Below are 24,751 nucleotides of genomic sequence, written 5' to 3'. Positions count from 1 at the left end.
CGCCCTGCGCCTCATGGGGCTGCTCCCCGCGGCGGCGCGCTCGGCTGCCGCCAGAGCTGCAGTGGGGGCCGCGCCGTGGGGAGGGTCGTGCGGCCCCCGGCTGGCTGGGGGCGGCGGGAGGGGAGGCGGCGATGGGGCATTTTTCGGGCGGGGGCCGCCCGCGCTGGCCTGGCTGTAATGCCAGCAGAAGGGGGTGCGCCACGGGGGCGGCTTGGTCTCCGATCGTGCCGGGAGTGGAAGGTCCCTGCGCCCACAGCGGGGTAGAATTGAAAAGCTGAGGGAGATGGAGCCATTTGAGGGCTGGGAGAAGGGCCCTGCCCGTGGGAGGGAACAGGGGCAGGGGGTAGTTTACTGCCTCATTCCCCCTCCTCTGTCTTCGGCCAGCCCCGTGCCGGAGGAGGAAGGTTACCGCGCCTGCGCCCTTGCCCTCCTCTCGCTCAGGTATCCACAACCGCCGCGGCGGTCGGCGCTCAAGGCCTGGGAGGGGCGGGGGGCAGGCGGTCCCCCCGTGCTGGGCACGGAGCGGGGCTGTTCTGGGCCGCGCTGAGGTCACGGCAGAGCCGTGCCGTGCCGTGCCGCGCCTCTAGGGAAGGGCGGCGGCGGCGGCCTTGCCTTTCCTGCGAAGGCGCGACGCGCTCCCCTTGTGATTGGTGCTTGGCGGCCTGCTCCCGCCCTCCCCCGGCACGCAGCCAATGGGAGGCGGCGAGCTGTCCCGGCCGTTGGTTTTCTCGGCGGCCCGCACCCCCCACCCCCGCTCCGGCGGTGACGGTTGGAAAAAGTCTGCGGGCGGTTAAAGCCAGATGTAGGCGCAGATACCGAACCGTAGTGCTGCGTCACGACGGCGGAGGCTCCGAGAGGCGCTTCCCGGACGCCTCTCTGCCCTCGCCCTCAGAGGCCTCGGCCGCTGCGGCCGGATCGCGGTGGGTTGTTTTCRGCCCGCGGCCGCAGCAGCGCTAGGCCTCGGCCGTTGGTGAGGCACAATTCTTCTGACGTTTCTCTGCACTCTACATGGCAGTCATGTTAAACAAGTGATAGAATTGCTGAAAAGGTTCGTTGGAAACTGGGCCAGATAGTACCACAGTGGTAGAGCTGATCTGTTGTTCAGCTGAACTGCCCTGATTTACTCACTTTTTGTTAACTTTACATGAGCAATTTTGGACTCCATCTGTAAAGACAATATCCACRTATAAAGTGTATCTATTAAAATGACATTGGAAAAGTGTGGTATAGATCTGTTTCTGCTCTTGAGAAAACTGCAATCTGCTAACTTGTTCTGATAGCTCTATATCCTGATTATTTCTTGAATTATTTCTGGGCATATAGCTAGGTACCTTTGTAAATTTGACAAATTCATCACAAATAAGGCTTTGTGATGAATTTTAGGCAATACAATCACTGTTTTCTTGCAGCTCATCTAACCCTACACAGTTAAAAGAATCATCCCTGGGCTCACTGTAGTTGGACATAAGGTTCTCTCAGGTGTGAGAGTGTATTTACTAGGCATTTATGAGTTGCTTCTGCTGGCTACCCTTGTTACAAGAGACTTTTCTCCTTGTATTAATTCTTGATTATCTACCAGACTGACATATTCTGTCCTGGGTTGCAGGTGGGTTTTTTTTCAGTGTTCTTGCTTATCCAGAGGTAACATTTTAAAAAGGGTAATGTACCCTGTCCTGTGCAGAGTCTTCTGGGTTAGTTTTTAAATACCAGACAAGTTTAAAAAATACGTTTATTCTAAGTATGCAAATAATAGGCTTACAACTTGGACAAAAAAGTTACAAGTGATGYGCATATAAAATTATGCTCTACGTCAATTACTTACCAGCTTAGAGATATTTTTGCCTTTTTTTTCAAATGTATACATCTCTTACCATTATTACTATACACTTGTTAAAAACTGTGTGTCAAGAGTTTTTTTTTATTGTTATTCTGTATGTATTGTGATAGCATCCTGATATTCCTGTCAGAACTGACRATTTGCTCCAGTCTATGCAAAATTATTTGTTCTCAAAGAAAATGACCATTTAAACTATTTTGCTAAGTGAATGGTATAGAAGATCTTTATGTACACATTTTTTTTTGAAAAATATTCTCAATTTGACAGTTTTTTTCAAAGTAATCTATTTAAGACATTTTCTATTTTATTATTTTTTTCTTAYGTAAATAATTATTTGCTGAAAATGGATTCTGTCATCAGGCAAAAGTTCTTGTTTAATAAAAACAGGTAGGAGCAGGGACCTAGCACTGCAGTTTTTCACTAAGTAAAACACACCCATTGAATAATTTTAAGAGTTTATTTGATTAGCACATACGGTGTAGCATAAGTATGTTCTGGAATAATAGTTCTTGGTTTTTTTCCAACTTCTATAATTACATTATACAGTCAAGTTTCTGTAAGCACAGAGAGATCTGCATGCCGGCCTTGCAGTCCCTGTTGAACCATTATGTAATAGGAGCCTTAGCCTGGTTTAATTGGCTTTCACTTTATTCATGATAGACAAACAGAGCTGAATCTGTACTGAGCTGTTTGCGGTATAAGAGCTTCAACTGATGTTGGTCAGTATGTGTATTTTGTTGGTGACATTCCCATACAAGTACACGGTAATCTAATTCATTATTTCTGTTGTTTATAAACTAACGATTCACAAATTCTTATGTGCTCTTTAAGATGAATGGTTGTCCATGAGTAATTTCATTGGTGGTTTTATTCAGAGAATAAGAATGAGAAACAGAGGGGAAGTGTACCTTCTTACTGACATAGCAACCAATTGTGCTTTTTTCTCTTGTATTGCAAGCCCACAGTTCAATAACATGTACTGATGTTAATTAGGCTGTTTACGTAGCATTGAGAAAAAGCTGTTTAGACCTATGACTGCTTAAGTGTTTAGGAGTACTAATGCTTGACAAAGGAATATGGGTCACCTTCTGTGTAAGGGGAAAATACTTTTTTTTTTTCCTGAAGGAATTGACGGAGGATTTTATTTGTTTTACATGCAGTTCTGAGGGAAGCAATGAGACTGAAACTTCTGGGCCTTCTGACTAGATCTTCCTCTGTTTTAGCAGAAGTACGCCAATGCCAAAGTTTTAATAAAATTGGATGTCCCCTGTTAAAACTGAATAATGAAGTTGATGGAACAGCTCATGGAACAGCAGACAAGATCTGGAACTTGTATGCTTTGAAAACTGGTACCCCTTGTTTGACAAGTCATTGTGTCCCTGTCAAGAATTTGCAGTTCCTCCAACGAAATGAATCAGCTTTGGGAAAAACCATATATTTTCAGAATGGGAAGACTTTTTTTCCACCTTGGGAAGGTTTCAGTGCAGTGATGATGGAAAACTACAAACTCAATAAAAAGCAAATTAAAAAGCTTAGGGACGTATCAGCAAGATGTTACTCAGTTGTATCAACTGGTAAAATTATTCCAAAACACAGTATCCAGCCAGTTAAGAGGCCACCAAAAGCACCAAGGACCAAGCAGCCATCCAGAACCAACCAGCCACTACTGTCTGATACGCAGGTAAAGTATAAAATTTGTGGTTGTGTAGCATTAAGAGAACTTTATTGGTCTAATTTAGATTCATTTGGGTTTAGAAAAACATTTTAATGATAAATATATTTATTTGGTGAGTGGTTTTCAATATTTAATGTGATCACAGAGAGGTTGGAACTCTGCAAACAGAAACTAACTTACTAGAAACCAGTGTATCTGGTATTTTGAAAATAAATTGGAGATTTTCTAACTGTAACAGAAGTGGAGAGAAGAAAACTGGTTTCTAAAACTGGAAGATATGCAATCCATTAAAAATAGTTTAAGCCAGTGGCCTCAAATCATACTTGATACTGAGAAATAAAAGCTAGTTTTAAAAATAATTTAACTTTCTCTAGGCATCCTTGCTTATTCAGTTCTATAAAGTTTTAGGCCTTTGGTCTATTTTTAACAGAAATAAAGATAAAATGTGTCGTCGTTTTCTCCAAGGTAAAATAACAACAGAGTTCCAGGATAKTGTTAGTAGGATAGTACTATAGCTGACACTGAGGCAAGTTTTGCGCCTTCAGAAATAACTTCTGCATTGCAAGATGTGCCCATTCCGTATTCTGCTGAATGTGAGCACAAAAAATAAAGTTTTAATGCTTGCCTTCCAGTGATCTAGGCTCCTGTTCAATACGTTGTATGATTAACAAGAACTTGCTTTTACATAAAGATTTCATTATAGACAATTTAGTTCCCAAGTAAATTTTCCTATTGCTTGCAAGAGGGAAAAAAGTGTAGAAAGAACTAGTTATAAACCTTTCCGTACTGTTTCAGGCCTGTTTTTCATGCTATGACATTATATTCAGAGCCTGCTTATTTTATTTGTTTGGTGAACCAAAGTGACAATTTTGTAGGCTCCTGAGGCCTGTGAATGGCACTATAGAATGCTAACAGTTTCCTTGTTTCATGATTTTGTGTGTGTGCGTGTGTGTGTATGTGTGTATGTAGTATGCGCAGCTATTTTTACTTTTTTATATTGTGAAGAAAGAGAAAACTCTGCCTGAAATACTGAAATAATATATTTTCTGAGGAAGATTCCGCGCTGCACAATGCTGTGCTAGACATCACATAAATTCAGACCTACCAATGACAACAATTGCTACTTTTGAACAAACCCTCTGTGCTTTTGTCTGATGGATGGCTCCACCTACATGGGTGCTGACATGCTGTCATCTTGACTCCACAGGCTGGCAGCATTTTGGAATAAGCATTTTTTTCACCTGTTAACATATTTCCATATCTATATGTAGTACAGAGAACTAACTTAAAGATGTGACTGATTTCTGCAACATGACTGATACAAGTACTGCGCGAATGGAGAATCTCATTTTTTTTCAGTGTGCTGTTTTCTCTAAATCCTAGTGTCATGAAAAGCTGATTTTTTTACCTGCACATGCTTTGAGGTAAACAAGGGCCCTTCCAGAGCAAAGCCCAAATTGTCACTGCAGTTAGCTAAGGGCCGGCTCTGGGGTCTTCTTTCCTCGTAGGCTGCCTTAGTAGGTTGTAACAATCTGCCCTTTGGACACTAGCTGTAGACCTGCTCCTAAGATTTTCTGTTAAAGAAACCCTGAAAGTCTTACCATGTTTTCTGTTCAGAAAGGCTTGACAGTTAACTTTTTTTCTTTTTTTTCTTTTTTTTCTTTTTTTTCTTTTTTTTTTCTTTCTTTTTCAGTATAGTCCAGGAATAGGCCGCTTAGCATCCTTTCCAGTACACACCTTCATGTGTTGTTTACAGGTAGAATGCCAAACGCTGACCATGGTAAATGGACTAGTTTTTCAGGATAGATGGAAGAGTTCCTTGCAAGTTGTTAACTGGTTTAGTCAGTCTCTCAGTGATTAGCACTACCGCTCAGTTTGGTTAATCTCACAAGCTCAGGAGGCATGAACASTATGAGCTAATTTTTAAAACTATAGCCATGTATCTAGAAAGAAGCTTGAAATTCAATTAAAGGTGTCACAGCCACTCTAGCTTTAAGATAAAGACTGATTCCTATGGTGATGTGAGGATTAAGTTTATCCTGCAGGTTTTCTTTCTTAAAAATTTCTGTGTCCTTAGGATGGAAGGGATGGGCTAAATGGAGAATTGTGGTATTTGAGTTATATTACATGAGCCTGTACTGTCAGGGGTTTGGAGGTTTGCGATGATACGGAAACTGAGTTGTCAAGGGGCCTAAGATGGCTAATCTGCTAATTGTTTTGATTCTCAGAACAGGATTTTAATGAATCTCATAGCTTTAGTCAGAAAGGAAGCCTGTGGAGGGTAGTTGGAGCTTTTAGCACCAGTACAGATCGTACATTCTGAAATTTGCAGATGAAGGTGACAGCAGAAAGCACGGAATTAAGATTGACCAGCTAGTCATGACTGTTTTAGGATTTTCAGGATTAGCTGAATCACTGTTTAGACTTTTTGACTATATCTCCATTGACTATTAGGGCTATTATGAGCGCTTAAACATTAGATTGCCTGTAGACACCTGGATTTTTGGTGTCTTAATCTCAAACTGAACCCAATTTAAAATGTCCTTATCAAATGGGACATTGACCAGTTTTCAGTAAGGTGAAAGAATGCATTGTAAAAAGCTAGTACATATCCACAGTGTTATTTCAGGCTGGTAATCTTAGCAGCCAACTTTTGGTGCTAACTGGAATGCTTCTACATTGAAACTAAAACKGTAGTAGTAAATTGGAAAGTCTGTCCTGTAGTGCATCTGTTTTGAAATGAACAATAGTACAAACAATAAACCATGGAAAGCATAGAACAGGATAGATTTTCRGATTATATACTAGTCAGTAGACAACAGTTCACCCTCTTAACTCTTGCCAAAAAATGCTTTTTGGGGAGACTTATTAGTAGTGCCCATGAAAGAACTAAATATTGTAAACTAGTTTTAAAGTTTATTTTCTTAAAAATTCCTGGACTCATAACAGTAATAAAGTAGAATAGCAGTATAATGTAATGCAGTATTAACAGTTAATGTTTATGAAACAAAATGATAAATAAGCAAAGCTTTGGAAATGATGACAGAATGTTAACACCAAAAGAGAAAAAAAAGTTTAAACATGTGGCTTTCATTCTGATCACTGATAGCAGGCTTCCCGCACATCCAAGAGCAAGAATCCTTTTTCCAGCACTGCTATTTGATGGTATATGAGTGTTGTGAGAATATCATTTGCATTTTAGGTTGAAGTGTTCTGTGGGTATAAATGCTTACAGATGAGTATAGTTCTTTTTTTCATTTGCTGTTAGTTACAGCCTCATTTTCTATTTGTTACAAAAAGCTGTGAAGTGGCTGATCCAACATGAAAAGCATTGCTTTCTGGATGGCTTCCATTACGTTGTACTGAAAAACATTATCATGGGACACACATAGTATCAGAAAAAAAAATGTATTTCAATTGAGTAGTAGAATTTTTAAATCAATTTATTGTGACTTGTTTGATTAATTAAGAAAGTCTTTACATGAATGACTTCCTGATTTCTTTGCCATGCATGAGTTGTTCTTGTTGCAAGTGTATGACAATATCATTTCTCTCGATCTTTTTACAATATGCCAGTAACATGTTTCAATATGGTACTTTAGTTGATTACGATTGTGGAATATTGAGACAAACTCTGGCTGTTGTGTACTGCCTGACTGTGGTTGCAGTTGAGACCATATTGTTAATGCAAGATTAAAGGGTAACACTGTAGATAGGCAGGAACTACAACTTGGGAGGAAGACCTGTGACTTTCTGTGCTACAGTGTTAAGATGGCTTATGTTCCAGGAGTTACCTGGGCAGTAAGCTTTCTGCTCAGAGAAACATGATGTTTGCAGTTGGAACTCATGCTTGACTAAGGAGGGTGGGATCATTTAGCCCTATATGTCTTTAGAACATCATTCTTTAAAGCTGATACTGGAGGTGTCTTGCTGTTGATTTCAGTGGTCAGCTGAGTATGTCACAAGCTGTAGGATGGGAGAGTAATAGCAAGCATAACTCTAATGTTAGAATATTTGATTGGTATTCTGGAGAGAAGGTTCAGTTTATGGATCTATCACAAAGCTTTTTGGTGCCACTTACTCGTGTCGCTTGGTTTGGTCTCAGTCTGTGAAAATGGGATACATTTGCTTCCSCACTTAACAGGGGATAACTAATATCATTAGTATCTGTACACCAGGAGGACAGTGTGGCAATGCTACTGTAGAAAAGAGTGAATAAATGAAAAATATCACTCTGATAAGTTCGAGCCAAACAAATGTCATACGAACATCTTGCTTCAGCCTTTCCCTAACTCAAATCTTTATTCCTTTGGCACAGAATCTGATGCAGTGCACTGCCTTTGCAACAGCAGATGAATATCATCTTGGTAATCTGTGTCATGACCTGGCTTCACATGGATATGTTGAAATAACAAGTTTGCCTAGAGGTAGATTTTTAAAACATATTAAAAACAATGTTATGCCTTGGGAAATGAAATATGGGTGAGGAGTATAATTTTCTATAACTTCTTGTATTCTTATTTTGGTAACATGCTGGCATCCTTCCTAAAAACAATATTGTTTTATTTGAAATTTTGATTTGCTTAAAAAAAAGAACATAAACCTAAATCTTCTAGACTAGCCAACACTGGCTGTTAACCTATGATAATTTTTCTCAATATTAAACCTATACTGAAAGCATTGAAAAATGGGATAGTCCTAGAAATGCATGTAGGAAAAATAAATTTTGAAAAATTCTGATAAAAGAATTTCTACTTTATATAATAGTCTTTCAGTAATATGATAACACAGTGCTTTAATTGTCAACCAATTTTATAATTTGAAATGTTGTACCTTCTTTACATACCCATATTTTTGTTAATGAAAATCATTATGGTTTGAGAGTGTAGAGAAACATTTGTTATGTATCTTATTTCTGTAATTATCTCCTAATATTTTGCAATTAGGTTAAGAGAAAGGCAGAAAATTAAGATTGTATTTTGAGTTCTAAATGTTCTTGTCTTTAGGGCATGGGATTTTTTATTATGTATTTTCTTAAACTAAGTAGTGGAAAACAGACGTTTTTGATGTCTTCTTATTTTGAAATCAGTCTTTGGCAGGACATCTCAGCTTACCATTAGTGAAGTTAGCCTTTTTAATACTTCTTCTAGGTATTCATACTTCATAGGTATTTCAGTACCTTTTTTCTTGTTACGGTATATGTTATGACTTATCCCAGGCTTTGTTTGTAAAGAAGAGGAAGGCATGCATGCTGACTAGGTGAAATGTAAAATATATATACATATAGATGTCCACTTCCAGTAAAGAGAACATAGTTGATATTCTGCATTGGACCAAGTATAGCCTAGTAATTGTTGAATGCTTCTCTTTAGCTAAGCCTGAGCAAAATAATTGGCTCTAGTTCCGTACAAAATATCTCTGAAGACCTGAGAAAGCATGACTTGGAAATAGCTGAAGTATACGACAAGAGGAAAAGCAAATAGAATTTTAGATACTTTAAAAGACCTTACATGCTAGAAAAGCTGTGATTTTCCTATGGTGGAAGTATAAGAGAATATATATTTTTTGAAGGAAGAGATTATATGAAGCTAAGAGGAATGAGTGGTATTGTTTATGGGCATTTCAGTAGAGATTATCAATATCTGTCTGCTTCGCAAATATTTAATAGGCAAAGGGTGATAGTATTATAGTGGGAGTGCATTAGGGAATCACAGAATCAGTAAGGTTGGAAGGGACCTCTGGAGATCATCTAGTCCAACCCCGCTGCTCAGCAGGGTCACCTAGAGCATGGTAGACAGGGCTGCATCCAGACGGGCCTTGAAGATCTCCAGAGAAGGAGACTCCACAACCTCTCTGGGCAACCTGTCCCAGTGATCTGTCACTCTAACAGGGAAGAAATCCCCYCTTACGGTCAGGCGGAACTTCCTGTGCTTCAATTTCTGCCCATTGCCTCTTGTCCTGTCATATGGGACAACTGAAAAGAGTTTGGCTCCGTCCCCTTGAAAGTTTATATAAACTTTCTATTATGGAAGGTGGATGAGAGATCAGAGAATATATGTGACCTTTTAAGTGAGAACAGATATTTATTTATTTATTTATTTATTTAAACCCAAGGTATACTGTGAGTCATCTTGCTTAGATTAACATGGAACTACAAGTTGCTATACAGTATAGGCTTCAAGTTCTTTTGTAGTTTCTTTGTATGAAGAACAATACTGAGTCCTTTCACTGCTTTAGGATGGGAGCGTACAGTGCCCAGCATGACTGTGGATTATTAAAAGGCAAATATTGTTACTGGTATTTTACTCTGGAAGTATAGGTCTTGCCAGTTCTTTCATTTCTTCATGGTGTATTTTTGACTCCTCACGATAGATATTCTGTTTGTCTAAAGTTTGGAGGAAATAATGATGAAAGGATGTTTGATTTTGCCAGCAGATTTGATGTTTTGTTGGCATGGGGATGTACAATGATTGGTTACCAACTCAAACACGTATATTAAAAAGTTTAAAAATATTAGTACAGAGAATTCTAAATTAACAATTATTGTATGGATTTGTTGCTTTGTACTGTTCTTCCTCAGTGTTTTTTTTTTTTTTTTTTTTTTTTTTTTGACATCTTTAGAAACAGTTTAGAGGCTATATCCATATTTGTAATGGACCAAATTCACTTTCACTGTACATGTTTTAGCTGGAGTGGATAAATAAAATAGAAGTACAAGTGATATTTGGAAGGCAAGTGAGAAGATGCAGGTGTATGTTTCTTCCACGGTGAACTCCATCTTCACACCCAAAATTTGCTCCAGTGTTTAATCAAGTCATGTTTTTTCTGAATTGGAATAGCAAGTGAGGGAGAACTCTTTAAAGGGCTCATACAGAGCAAATGTATGATCTTAATTCAGTTACTAGCAAAAATTTGTCCAATATTTGGTCATCTCTTCCTGCCTTCTTAGTCTACCTTGGTCTCTGTTTGTCAGCTTTAACAGTAAAGCGCATGGTGGAATTTGTACCCAGACTGAATTTGATGCCTTGGCTTTTAACTTGTGATTTTTCTGCAAAAGGATTGAATATTTTAATGCTGTGTGTGTTAGGCTTTGTAAATTCCTCTTTGTGAAGTCTCACTTTACAATAGAGGTAGGGCTTTTTGCTCGTCTAGCTTCCACTAGTTCTTCAAACAAGATGAGTCATGCTGGAAAGTAACCTTTTTTTGGCCTAACCACTTCAGGACTTTTATAGCTATGTCTGTGTTAGCAAGTAATACAGTACAATGGAGCAGTTTGCAAGAACTGTTTTGAGAACCAAACTTCCACAACATGTACATTTTTAGATACTCTGCTTGCACTAGCTTGAGATTAGTCCTTTTTACTGAATGCCCGTTAGTGGTTGGGAGTGTCTCAGGTGCACTTCTGGAGTCCATCTTTCAGTTTAATTTCATGCAAAAGAAATCCAGTTTGTATACTCTTGACACTGTACTGCAATGTAAATCAAAGTGCTGTAAACAGGGGTGAAGACATGTCTCTCAAAGACATGTTCATGATCCAAAGGAAAGTGCAAATGCAGATGTACTTTCTGCTGTCTTGGGATATGCTTTTTCATGTTTCTGACTGTCAAAGCAAGGCCAGCAAGATTTGAGTGCAGATTAGTTTCTTGCTGTATAGAAAAGAGAAAGATGTTGATCTTCCATGCAAGCAGATTTGAAAGGTAATTCCTTTGCAGCTGGGCAGACTTCCATAGTTCACTCACATTACACATCAGTTCTGCATTTTATTCTGTTCCTATTCTTTTACTATGCACTGCAACGGTTTTCCCTTGAGTCTTTTGTTCTTCAAAAATGCTACATTTCATAATTAAAGTTTCCAGTGAAACACGGCAGTTGAGTGTGTAGAGAGCATGAAGCTTCAGAGAATCAGTGAACTTTTATACTGTAGATGTTTTTTGGCAAGTATTTCCATCAGAAAAATAAAATAAAAAACTTAATTTGAAAGTGTTATGAAATCACTGCTAAAACTTTAATTATATGTTTCTAGTTATCATCTTTAGGAATCGAAATAGTTCTGTATTTAGAACTTTAATCCTGTTTGTTTATTTTAAACTAGATGCTGCAAATGTTTTGGTGATTGGCACTGAGAAGTCTGCAAAAGATGATGATGCTGGCATGATTTTTTTCTTCAGGTAAGTTGTAAAGCATGCCTGAAACATACTATTTTACAATATAAATCCTGTGAAAGAAGTAGTGTAGCAGACTGCTAGATCGTTGCATCATATTCCTCATAAATCTCAAGGAATACTGTCCCATTATTAAAAATCAAAGTGATTGAAATAAGAAAAAGCAAGTTATTTTTAGTTGTTTTGCATTAGAATGTTTAAAAAGTGATTGCTATGTTTACATATAAACAAGATTACATTTCTTGATTCACAGTGAAAAGAATTGCCACTGTACAATTTGAGTATTGCATTAAAACAAAATTTAAATACTGTAATTTCACCTCAGGTTTCCCTTTAATTCACAGGGAAGGAGCTGTTGTATTTTGGAATGTGGAAGAGAAAACTGTAAGTCAAGCAAATTGTTAAYACTTCATAAGTAGATGTTTTGTCAGTCCACAAAGCCCTGCATGCTTGGGTTATGCTGGGGAGCTTGGATCTCTTCAGAAGGAAAAGGACTGATTCTTTTCCTAATCAGTTCAACTGCTTGCCTGCTGCTGCCCTCAGGTGTGTGGGTGGCTGATATGTCATCTTGAAAACTTGTCTTTCTGCACAAAATAAGCAAAAGTATGAGTAACACTCAAAGTGGATGAATTTTTCTACTTAAGGCCAAAAATCTGAAACCTTGATCTAGTGAGACTGACAGAAAAAAAAATCCTTGCAGCTATACATAGTGAAGGAATAAATCAGAAAAATCAGCCTCTGAAATCAAAARTTTGAAATAGATGTTTGAAAGGTACTTACGTAAGAGAAGGTGAGTTACTAGAAAATACTGATTTCAGAGCCATTTAAGTCAAAGCTACTCAAAACTTGTATTTTAATAACTTTGAAAAAGCAAAATTTGTAAACATTTTTTATATTGCTTTGTTTTTCTACCAGTTAGTAATTTTCCTGAAGGAATGTTCATTTTTATAGGTTGATATAATCATTAAAATATGTTGACATAGATCAATATGTCCCTTATAATTTGGTGGGTTTGCTGACCAAAAAGATACAGTACAGGCATATTTATTTTTATAAATAGTTATTTAYAGATACTTACATATTAATGCTTTTAATTTTTTATTACAATGGTTAAATAAAGCTGAGTGTCAGATGTAATAAACACAAATGATCAATCTGATCTGTATGCAAGATATGTGGAACTAGTTGGTCATTAGACAGATGATAGAGATGCACAGAGGTTCACAGAAAGATTTTCATTAAAATATATTAAAACACAGAGCAGTTGTTTCCAGACATGAACAATTCCTGGATTCAGGTTTGTTGTTCCTGTTTCAGATCTGAAATGTTCCTGATTTTCTGGGTTTTTTTCTTCACTGTATCAGTTGTTCTACAAAAAAAATATTAGCTCTCTCTCCAGACTGTGCTTGTAGCACACTTAAGCTGCTACAGCTATAACAACACTACTGATTCACAGGTACTACAGAAAACCCCCACTCATTTTTGAATTGAGCATCTTTACTCACTTGGCTGCTTAGGAAAAACTAATTTTGCTGTACCTTTTTTACATACTTTAGTATCTTTGAAAACTTGACATCACATTTTTTTGTTCAGCAGATGAACCTTAGTTCATCTGTTGTTAGTTTTATTCATAAGGATTTTTCTGCTTTTTCAAATCCTAGTTAAAATTTCAACTTGTAAACAGCTTGTTCAAACAGGGAGTGCTTTCTATGCATAAATTCTGATGAACCAAAACGAAAATAAGAAAAAATGCTCTGTAGGACAGAAACTGAAAATATTTTATTGTAGGATGATTGTAAGGAATGCAAATACAGCTATTAATTGATGTCCTTTTACAGATCCAAACATGCAGTGGAAGAGTCAGTGATACATTGATAGACTGTGTAGTGCTCCTTAGTTTTCTTCCCCCCCMAAAAAAAGGATTATCTTCAGCAATATAAATTATTTTAATGAAGGTGGTAACCAGCCACTGGTTGTAGTAACCTTTTTTATTGGTAGAGCTGGACCCAGAAACTGTCATCTATCCATGATCTCATATAAATACTGATGCTTATTATAACATGAAACATGGTATTTCATTTGACTTAAAAAGATAAAATATTTCCCATTGACTTTGTTAATCTTTACAGTTTCTTTTTTTTCATTGTTTAAAAAAAAACGGGGTGGCTTCTAGAGGCAGTATTATTCTGTCATTTCAGAATATTAGAACTGTATTTTATAAACTAAAATATATTTAGATGTTTTTTAAAGTAGGCAAGACTTGATATATCAGTCCCAAACCATACACTGTTCTTTAGAATGCAAGTCAATGGTGAGAGAAGAACTCACTTGAAACGTGAGCAATGACAAAAATAAACAGCCTCATCTCCACTGCCTTCCTCTTAACCACTAAAATGGTAAATCAAAGTATAGAAAATTGAAATACACGTAACACAAAGATACATAACGCCCTGCTGCAAGACTAATTACAAAAGTTATTGTTTATAAGTTGGGGCTTCATAACTTGTAAATGGGAAAGAGATGTGTTGCTGGTATCATTACAGCATAATGCTGAGCAGCATATAACTTGGATACAAAGAACATGAGTTGTAGTGCATGCTGTATCAGCCAAGGCATTGCCATTAGGGATAGAAAAGTGTTAATGCCATTGAGGAAGGCGCTAGTGAGACTGGACTATGATACATAGTTTTGTGTACTTACATTCAGTAAAACTGGTTGTAGAGAATGGATGAAATTGCTCTTAAAAATACTCCAGAACAATTATTATGGAAGAAAAAATATTTTAAATTAAGGAACACTAAACACAGGGAGTMGTAACTATAGACTGATCACAAGTAAGTAGAAACTAAAAAAACTAGAACTATAAAATACGGCTTCTGAACACCTGAGCAGGAACTTTGTGGAGCAGCTTCCCAGCAGAAGTAGTAAGAACAAAAAGCCAGGCTAGCTTCTTTGTGGAGTTTCATCTGTTTTTTAAAGGGGAAGTGTACAAAGTGTTTGTCTGTGATAGCAAGAGCTTGTGTTCAGTCAATCCAGAACATCTCTTTTCATTAAAAGTACCGTGTTAAATGTAGTTCCTTCTATAAAAATCAAGGTGGGCCTAAAAGAACCTCACATTAGTCAGTGGAAGCTTTTGCATTACTTTGAATAGTTAAAAGAAAACTGCCACTGAAATGTAGTTTCTTACTATCCAGAGTGATGGAAGAACTTTGGAAATACACATATTGCAAGATTTAGGAATTGCASAGTCAGCTAGGATCTATGAAAGCTTTGTTAAATTGTACTCTCTACTGGTCCTGGAAAGCCTGAGCTGGTTATAGTTCTGGAAGGGACTGTTAGCCTATTAATAGCGTAGTTACTAGTACGTTAATAGTAATGACTTTAGAAAGCCAGCTAGGGTATCTGGATCGAGGTGAATGTACTCTTGAAATCTGGCATGCTGCATTATGGAGTGGCTAAACTCTGGCAGTGTTTTAGCAGGGCTTGTATTTCTGAACTGTCCCCAGAAACAGCATAACTGGCTGGCCAAACGGACTGGTCAGAGCATACAATTCTCTGATTAAACAATGGAATACAGAATAATTTTTCATACTTTTTTTTTCCATAATATTTAGAATATATGGCATGCTATCATGAATATTGATTGTTTCCATGCCTTATCTAGATAGTATCACCAAAATTCTTGAAGGCAATGAATAAAACAAGCACTGCAAAGAAAATCCTTCTTGCAGGTGATCTAACTGATTTTTAAAGTATATACCTGGAGGAAGTGCTTTATGAACAATTTGGTAGCACATAGTTTTGCACTGAAAGATAGAGTATTTCATATTTATCTGAAGAGTTCTTTAAGTACAAAATTCACTTCTTTAAAGAATTTGGGCACCAAAAGTAAWTTTTTTAGTTGCTGTTCTGTAGCTAAACACTTCTTAAAAAACTATCAGTGAGTGCTTTTTTAATTCAGAATTTGTTCTAACTGCAGAATGATTTGTATGAGGGGAGACTTGTAACATGTAGAAAGGAGCAAGGATGAGGGATCTTAAGCTAGATGCTAGAGGAGAAGATTTTGTGAGACAAGGCCCTTTCTTTCTGTATCGATTTTGGTTCTGAAGTAAAATTGCACATTTAACTGTTTGCAGGGTCACATGCAGGCAGTTGAAACCATTTAATARACTTTTGTAGTGAAAAAAACCTTCCAGAATATAATCAGATCCCTGGTAGCTGAAACAGAACTATGGATTTTAGCAACCTAGTCCTGTTACCAAAACTAGCCATCTGATGTACTTATCTTAAAGTTCAGTCCCACACTCAGGCTTCTACCAGAATCTGTAATAGCTCATTGTTACAGGGCTGAATACTTGTGCATTGCGTTTGCTGCTGCAAGGGTTAATCTTTACCCTGTTCTATAAATGCAGACATTAAATTATTTTAGTTTTTATAAATTCCTTGCAGTTGTTCATGTCACACAGTTTTTCCACACAGTCACAGATAGCTTCAGAAGTGTTAATAATTAGTTCATTCTAATACTAAAACTGCTTAGCACACCTCTTCAGCATTATTTAAATAGTTCCAGCACAAAAGTGGCCTTCATCAACCTATTACAGACTAGAAGTTCTTTTGTAGAGTGATTGTATACTGCATGATAACTCTTCTTACACGCAGTTGTCTTTTTCTTAGATGAAGAACATAATGCGAGTGCTTGAACACCATGAAATTCAGCCATATGAAGTTGCATTAGTACATTGGGAGAATGAAGAGATGAACTATAGAAAAGGAGAGTAAGTATCTTCAGGCACTCTATCTAAAAACTAATAGACATCTAAAACGAACTTGAGCAAAAGCAACTAGTAAAAATATACCTTTGATTATTTGTTTTCAAAAGAGTAAAATAAAGAAAGGAGAAAACATTAAATCTAAATTCAGAAGTTTTGTCCATTGACCTTACTACTAATAGCCTGTGTGACTTGGTTATGTACTAAATTTTTCTAAGTTTTGAAACTCCATATACGCACAACTAAAGCACTTACACATGTTCTTCAGCAATCCCAAACAGAAACTATACACCTCATAGAAAAAAACAAAGGTAATAAATATGCATTTTTGAGGCAACTGTGATTTTAACAGAAAAGGTATGGAACTTCTGCGCCTAAGTTTTCCTCAGTCACCTCTGGGTTTGTATACAAAGATATATTCTGCACGTACTTTGCTTCCTAGGAAAGGTATAACTTGAATACTGTGGAAGGAGAAATAGACAAGTTATCTTGTCTTATTCAATATATTTTCATTATTGTGAGCAAAAATTTTCTGTGGAAATAGTTTTCAATGTACATGACTGTATGACTTGTCTGTAATTTTCCAGTAACACCTGAAAAACTACTCCTAGACAGCACACTCATAACACTGTAAGCTAAGCTAATAAGGTTGAGCCTATTTAAATAGTTTCCTATTTTTTCCTATTTGAAAGCTGTTTATACTGTCCAATTGTGGAATTTTTGACTCCTGACATATTCCACAATGTTTATACAAGTTTTCAAGTGAATGTAACAAATGATAAATTGAAGGACTCTATCCTGCTTTCTTTGCTGCTGCCCCCCTATGCTGTAGAGATTTGGGGGAAAGTAACATCATGGCAGGAAAGCAGTGATGTCAAGAAGTGACAAGAGAAAGGAGAACAGAAAAAGAAAGATGATACAGGAGATAGAGAGTAGGAAGGAAAAGGCCAGTGTCCTGCTTACTCTGAATTATCTGTGAGCACATAGTAATGCTGCTGTTTCCACTACAGCTTGCTGCAGTTTCATCTAAATGTAGAAAAGTAAGTCATAATATTAATCTTAAACTGAAGAAGTGATTTTCAATGGTTAGTTTTGGTTACTGTGAGGTTGAGCATAAGTAAAATGTAAGGATGGGGATGATATCCATATAGATACCTATTTGTGTATAAAATAACCAACCTTTCTTGCAATATTGATTGCTTCTTAAATGTGCCTTTGCTGGTAGCTTAGTCAATGAAGATGCTTCAATCCTGTTTTAACAGAGGGCAGTCAAAGCTTCATAAAGGAGAAATCTTACTAAATTCTGAGCTGGATATTGATGAAGTTGTTCTGCAGAAATTCGCCTTTTCAAATGCTCTTTGTCTTTCTGGTAAGTTAATATTGTTAATATCAGTAATATCAGACTATACTACAGATTTTGTGAAATGTTATTATAACTGGGACTTGTGCAGTGACAGGATRGACAGGAAGACCGAATGTCTGCTTTTGGTGAATTATGTAAAGATTGTTCTTCRGTAGGAGGATTAATTTTTATAGATTTTATCTTGTATTTTTTAAATTGGAATTACTCCATTCAATGTGAATCTTATTAATGATGAACAAAGCAAATTAAGAAACATATTTTGTTCAGTAAACTCTTTTTCATCCTTTTCCACATACTAAAGAACTATATTTCAGGATAGCAACAAGTACAGGGTCCAGTTTTGGAAACCTATCAGTAGTCTTAGATAATCCATCCAGACATCAATTCYTCTTAATAGAAAATACAAGATTCCAGCAAAAGAGAGTAATACGAAGCAGTGATACCCAGCTGGGAAGATATACCAGCATCAAAGGTACAGACTAGAGCCACAGATAAAGTTTACCAAGCTTACCAGTTAGGGCTGTGTGCCAAAGTTGGTACCTCTGTCCAGAGGCAGCAGCAGGCACTGGGAAGAAGTCAGGCTCAGCAGTGGTGCTGCAGAACTACAGCTCTCTACTGCTTCAGATCTTGAATGAGGTAGGAAATGGGAGCAGAAGGAGCAGTAAGACCCTCCTCAGAAAGGCTCTAAAAGAAATTCTGGTTTGTCTGCCCTTGCAGGTTTTAAGTAAAATTACAACATTCATGTAGTATGTTGGGAACTGCACCTTTACACAGAAAAAAAACATCAAGAAGCAGCATACATGTTTTTGAAGCGCTACACCATTTGATCAAGGAGTACACCATAACTGTATGGTTCTTCACTGTCAAAGTCAGAGTTACTGAAATGTTGGGGTGGGATGTGGAGGGAAGCCTTCAGTTTACAAATTTTTGTTATTCATAAGGCCACAACACATGGGAAGAGTGGTGCAAGAGACTGGAGCAAGAGATTTATTGCCAGGAAATACTTGGTACTAATTTATATTAGTGTGAGACAGGTGTACCATAAAGGAAGACTGAAATGATSAGTAATAATACAGGGTCCAAGTATAGTCAAATTCAGCCTTAGGACACAGCAGAAACCACCCCTGCGAAATAATACCTCATTGCCAAAAATGCCTMTTTGTCTTTCATCAGGGGCTAAATTAAATATCATATTAGCCTTTGACTGGATTACACCCATGTACTCAACAATATGAAAAATGCTCAGTATTGGATTTACTGAAAGTGTCTTGATTAGATGACGCCAGTGATTGTTATCACAAAAGTCGAGTTCATTTTGAGAATTGAATCGCAGAATCAGTAAGGTTGGAAGGGACCGCTGGAGATCATCTAGTCCAACCCCGCTGCTCAGCAGGGTCACCTAGAGCATGTTAGACAGGTTGCATCCAGGCGGGCCTTGGAGATCTCCAGAGAAGGAGACTCCACAACCTCTCTGGGCAACCTGTGCCAGTGCTCCGTCACTCTCACAGGAAACAAGTTCCTCCTCACGGTCAGGCGGAACTTCCTGTGCTTCAATTTCTGCCCGTTGCCTCTTGTCCTCTCACATGGGACAACTGAAAAGAGTTTGTCCCCATCCTCTTGACACCCTCCCTTCAGGTACTTTAGACGTTGATAAGATCCCCCCTCAGTCTTCTCTTCCCTAGGCTAAASAGGCCCAGCTCTCGCAGCCATTCCTCATAGGGCAGGTGCTCCAGTCCTCTGATCATCTTCGTAGCCCTACACTGGACTCTCTCCAGTAGCTCCATGTCTCTCTTGTCCTGGGGAGCCCAGAACTGGACACAGGACTTGARATGAGGCCTCAGCAGGGCTGAGGGGCAGGATCACCTCCCTCGACCTGCTGGCAACAGTCTTCCTAATGCAGCCCAGGAGACCATYGGCCTTCCTGGTCACAAGGGCACATTGCTGGCTCATGGTCCGCTTGTCACCCACCAGCACTCCCTGGTCCTTCTCTGCAGAGCTGCTCTCCAGCAGGTCAGCCCCTAGCCCGTACTGGTGTGTGGAGTTATTTCTCCCCAGGTGCAGGAACCTGCACTTGCCCTTGTTGAACTTCGTGAGGTTTCTCTGCACCCAGTTCTCCAGCCTGTCCAGCTCTCTCTGAATGGCAGCACAGCCCTCTGGTGTATCAGCCACTCCTCCCAGCTTGGCATTATCAGCAAACTTGCTGAGGAGGCACTCTGTCCCCTCATCCAGGTCATTGATGAGTAAGTTGAACAGGATGRGACCCAGTACTGAGCCCTGGGGGATGCTACTAGCCACAGGCCTCCAACTAGACTCCACGCCCTCTGAGCTCTGCCTTTCAGCCAGTTCTCAATCCACTTCAAATTGAATGCTTGTTGTTTTTATTTTTTCTTAGTGAATTGGGTTAATTCTTGAAACTGAGTTGTTATTACTGCATTCTTATCTGGGAATGTGATGTTTAAAGAACAAGAGTCTGAATTACATCCTCTTGAGCTGTAGAGATCATCCTTTCAGGTTCAAGCTGAGACAAAGGGACAATCCCTTGTAATAGGACTTGTGGTGCTACTGCCTGTGCTGAACAGCTTCCACCAAAGAGGACTTTCATATCTTCAGCAAACAGTATATTCACCAAAAATGAGACGAGACTGCTTAAGTTGTAGTTTAGCTTCAGTAAGTACAGGTGTTGTGTATGTATACAAGCTAACTCTCCATTGTTTGGGTAGGTTGCATGAAGTAGTGGAAAAATGGAAAGTGTGAGTAGGGCACTGTGGAGATGTAGTGCAGACTCTTTGCTGCGGCACCACATGAAGTCAGCCTGATTCCAGCAGGGCTCATTATCTTCAGCTTCTGAAATGCCTCCTTGGAGTTCACTTTGCAAAGGCTTAGTACAGTAGAGCATTAAACAGCACTCAAACATGTACCTGAGTTGAGCTAAAACTCTCCAGGTTCTGAACTGATACTTTGGAGATGAGAGCTGAGCTCAGGTGGATCTTTAACCAGAGCTGGAGTAACCCACAGCCCAAATTTGTTCGTAGATGTATAAGCATGGATTGTTTAACACTAATGCTTACTCTGTATTTATTAACATGCTTCTTGAAGTAGTATGTTGGCAGATTTAAAATTATGATTACTTGAAAGCATATATACCTCTAACAGTATTCTGCCTTGTTAACTTTGTGTTGCAGTAAAACTGGCTATTTGGGAATCTTTACTAGATAACTTTGTGGAATCTATCCAGTCAATTCCTGAGGTGAGGTCTTGTTTGTACCTCTCCCCTCCTTTTCTCTTTTTTTCTTTTTCCTTTTTTTTTATTTTTTTTTATTATTTTTTTTWAAAGATCAGTCAGATACAGCTGAGGATATGGGGAAGAAAACAACTGAATGATTGACAACTTAGATGGTAAAGCCATCAACAGAGTTCAGAAAACCTGTAAAGAGTGGGACAAGAAATAAGTAGTATTTAAAGAGGAGATATTTTCTGCATTGGAATAATACTTACCCTGGGGTGCACTTGCCACTGTTGAATGTTTGTGCATAACAGGACACGCAGCATTTAAAAAGCTGACCAAAAGTATTGTGTGGCAGCTTTGTCTTAAAGCAGTGTGCTCTAATATGAATGTTATTAAGTGAGTAACTTAAGCCATAGTTTTTCATGAGCTTAATTAAAATACAAGGTCCGTATCATGTTGCATGTCGTAAAAATCAGATTTGCAGGGTTATAGAGAAATCTTGATTTTTTTTTTTAATGAGGAAAATAAATGGTAACCTATTGCTTATCTTAAAGGAGGAAGTCTGTAAAAAGGCTAAGCAGTGGCAAGGTAAAAGAATGGTGCCATGACTCAAAAATATCAATAGTAATAAAAGAGAAAAATGACTTCCTCTTCAGGAAATCATTTATAGAAAGTGTTCTAAGATTCTGTATTGATGCTGATGGTGTACTCAGTGATTTATTGAAAGACCTGGATGAACAGAAGAATGGTGACATTCCTAGATTCCCACATTATTTAAGTAAATTGGGAATGTAAAACTCAAAATAGTAAGGCAGTATGAAAACAAAATTTAAGAGTTAGTTAGTATGCTGTACTTCAGTTTTAACTTATGTACGCACTTTAGGCTTCTTAACTTCTAGTACTAGTTTATTTGATAAAAGAGTGAAAAATTCATCTTTTTGCAGATACTAAAGTCAAGAAGGAAGGTGAAACTGTCTCATGCAGATGTAATGCAGAAAATTGGAGAACTCTTTGCATTAAGGTAACTTATTTTTGTTACATTAAAGACATTGTATCATTCAGAATTTAAAATCAAGTTCTGCATGATGCAAACACTGGAATACCCTTGAAGCTTTGGAGTAGCTCAGTTTGACCTTAAACACCTTGTGATGGGAGATTGGCAGGGTTGAGATTCCCTTACCTTCTTTTGACCAGCTGTGGGTCAGAGGCAGCATATGCTGCCATGTTAGTCAGAGGACTGTGCTTCCCATGGCTCACCACTCATAGTGTAGTATCTCAAATGTCAGACCGGTGTTATGAAGCACATTGTAAATGGCCAAATTCCACACCTTTTTACCTCTCTGGGTCCAGTGGCGCATGTCTAAAAACCTGTATTTATAGTAGATACTGCAGTATGCAAAAGAATACTAGGAGGAAGCAAAAAGCTATAAAACTATAATCTATGGCCTAGAGTTAATAAATTTTTTTAATGTTTTGGCCTTTCCTGAGACTTCTGTTCTTTCTAAAGACTTGCTCAGTAACTACAGTTACATTGTAAGAATTTCATGGGGGGTTTTTTCCCCTCTCAAATGAAATTGGGCCATCAGGAATACACAGCACAATACATTTTTTTTCCACAAAGAATTTTTAAAAATCAGTGGAGTAAGTAGTAGATGAAAAAAACAATTCCTTTTCTAAACATTGGATTTTATATCCCTACTTGAAGGATCTTTCAGTAGTATACAATGATAGTCTAAACATCCAAAGACTTATGTGTGCAGCAGGTTCAAGGAAGATTCTAGCTCTTGGCTAGAATCCCTACTGTTGAAGGGAAAGACTTGGTTCTAAAAAGGCATGCTCTGTTCACATATCCCAGTACACAATATCTGTAATACTTAACAGTTCTAAAATAAACAAGCTGTGATAGACCTGCCCATWAACTTTAATTCACACACTTCATGAGCTTCAGAGAACTGCTAGCATAGAGAAAAGCTTCTGCAGTTACCAAAAGTAAAGAAGGACAGTGATGAGAGGTAATGTTGCAATATGGCAAAAGCAATTCTTGTATGGGGCTGTTATATCTGTCAGTATTCYCTGAGAAGTTTCAGATGTGACCAATTTTAGACAATTACTAAATGTGTATTCTCTTATTATGAAAGAGGAAAGATGCTTTTCGTAATTTACCTGTAATTGCAGAAAACGTCCCTTAATTGCTAYGTATGTATTTGTTTCTGTAAACACCCAAAGGAACTTTGTACTACTATAACCATTCTTTTTAGACACCGTATAAATCTGAGTTCAGACCTGCTTATTACACCTGACTTCTATTGGGATAGAGAGAAACTAGAAGAGCTTTATGACAAGACCTGCCAGTTTCTCAACATTAATCGCAGAGTTAAGGTAAGTGTCTTAATTGTAAGAGAATTTTCCATATTCAGATCAGTTGTCTTGGTTTGTTTTGGTTACAGACTGCTCCACAGATGTTTACTTTTATTGTAGAAACTAATAAACAATGATAGGATCATATAAACTATACCCTTTTCTATGAGTCTGATACACACATCTTTTACCTATAGGTTAACTACCCTACCTCAAACATCTARATTTACGTGAATGGATTACATGATTCCTGAGTCATTAAACTAAGTTTTATATAGTTTTAAGAGGAGGAGCTTTAATTCTTGTGCTGGAATGCATGCAAGGAAATAGCTTAAAGAAAAAAAAGAGATGTAGTCTTTTTACTGACATSATCTCATTGTAGGGTAGCATAATACTTACTGTTAGACCAGAACAGGAAGCATGAAAACTACCTTCTCTGGTGCTAGGGCAACCTTAAATATATTTTTAATTACTGTCTGAGCCATTCCCATAACATGCATCATCTTTGCTTGTGTCTACTTTCATGATTAGATACAACTCAGTAGCTGCTTAGCATCTGCAAATAGTTATTGAAATTTGTGTTAGTTCTTTTCATGAACCTGTTAAAATAATGGACTAATTTGTGTTAAAACTTTTGTTGCTTGTACATGTTGTCCTGCAGGACATTGTTCTGTTCTTTTGTAGAAAGGCAGACTATTTCAACAGTTACGTTCAGTGAACCCTTTTCTGGGTTGGGTTCCTTTCTTTAGTGACCTCATACAATTTTTGGAATCCAGATTTGCTATATATTTGTAATTGCAGGTAATGAATGAAAAGCTTCAGCACTGCATGGAGCTGACAGACCTAATGCGAAATCACCTGAATGAAAAGCATGCTCTGCGCCTCGAGTGGATGATAGTAATACTCATCACCATAGAGGTTGGTTTGTTTTCACTATCACATTGAAGAACGTAGTAACACAAGTGCAATTTATATACTTCATAATGTGAAAAACAAAATTAGCTTATTCATGCAACATATTCTACAGAAAGATTAGTGTTCATTTTTTGAAAGTAATTTTTGAGTTGCAGTTGTAGTTATTTTTCAGATTATCTGGTTCACAGTATAAGCTGTTTTAAGGATTTTTAAAGCAAATAAAGATTCATTCATATTAAGTATTTGTTATTCCACAGGTCATGTTTGAACTTGCCAGAGTAGTTTTCTGAACACAGAAGAAGCTAAGGAAGAAGAAAACTGACAGAACTATAAAGACAGTATTGTCAAGAAAATTCATGTCTGTTGTAAATTTCTGGAAAAAATACTGCAGTTGTCTTTCATGATAAGCATACATCTTCTATACAAATAAAAAAAAAATGAATCTA

The 24,751-nt window shown here is 37.8% G+C and overlaps 1 protein-coding gene across 2 annotated transcripts in view; it reads left to right on the top strand.

Annotated features, from left to right (window-relative positions):
- Nucleotides 1-24,751, top strand: part of RMND1 (required for meiotic nuclear division 1 homolog) — a 25,259-nt gene extending 508 nt beyond the window's left edge. The window contains exons 1-12 of one of the 2 annotated variants that reach the window (XM_085308423.1): nt 382-441; nt 2,998-3,518; nt 7,831-7,939; nt 11,605-11,680; nt 12,019-12,058; nt 16,349-16,449; nt 17,706-17,812; nt 20,989-21,053; nt 21,977-22,053; nt 23,291-23,411; nt 24,192-24,308; nt 24,563-24,751. In XM_085308423.1, the coding sequence (XP_085164549.1) occupies nt 3,012-3,518; nt 7,831-7,939; nt 11,605-11,680; nt 12,019-12,058; nt 16,349-16,449; nt 17,706-17,812; nt 20,989-21,053; nt 21,977-22,053; nt 23,291-23,411; nt 24,192-24,308; nt 24,563-24,595 (1,353 nt within the window). In that variant the 5' untranslated portion in view covers nt 382-441; nt 2,998-3,011 and the 3' untranslated portion in view covers nt 24,596-24,751. Of the gene's footprint in view, nt 1-381; nt 442-2,997; nt 3,519-7,830; nt 7,940-11,604; nt 11,681-12,018; nt 12,059-16,348; nt 16,450-17,705; nt 17,813-20,988; nt 21,054-21,976; nt 22,054-23,290; nt 23,412-24,191; nt 24,309-24,562 lie in introns of those variants that run through there. The other variant, XM_085308424.1, reaches the window with a different exon arrangement.

This window comes from Rhea americana, unplaced genomic scaffold (genome assembly GCF_003343005.1).
Source record: "Rhea americana isolate MKP2758 unplaced genomic scaffold, rheAme1 scaffold_275, whole genome shotgun sequence".
Lineage (NCBI taxonomy): Eukaryota > Metazoa > Chordata > Aves > Rheiformes > Rheidae > Rhea > Rhea americana.
The sequence above is the reverse complement of the archived record's forward strand: the minus strand, read 5'-3'. Positions and strand labels throughout refer to the sequence as shown.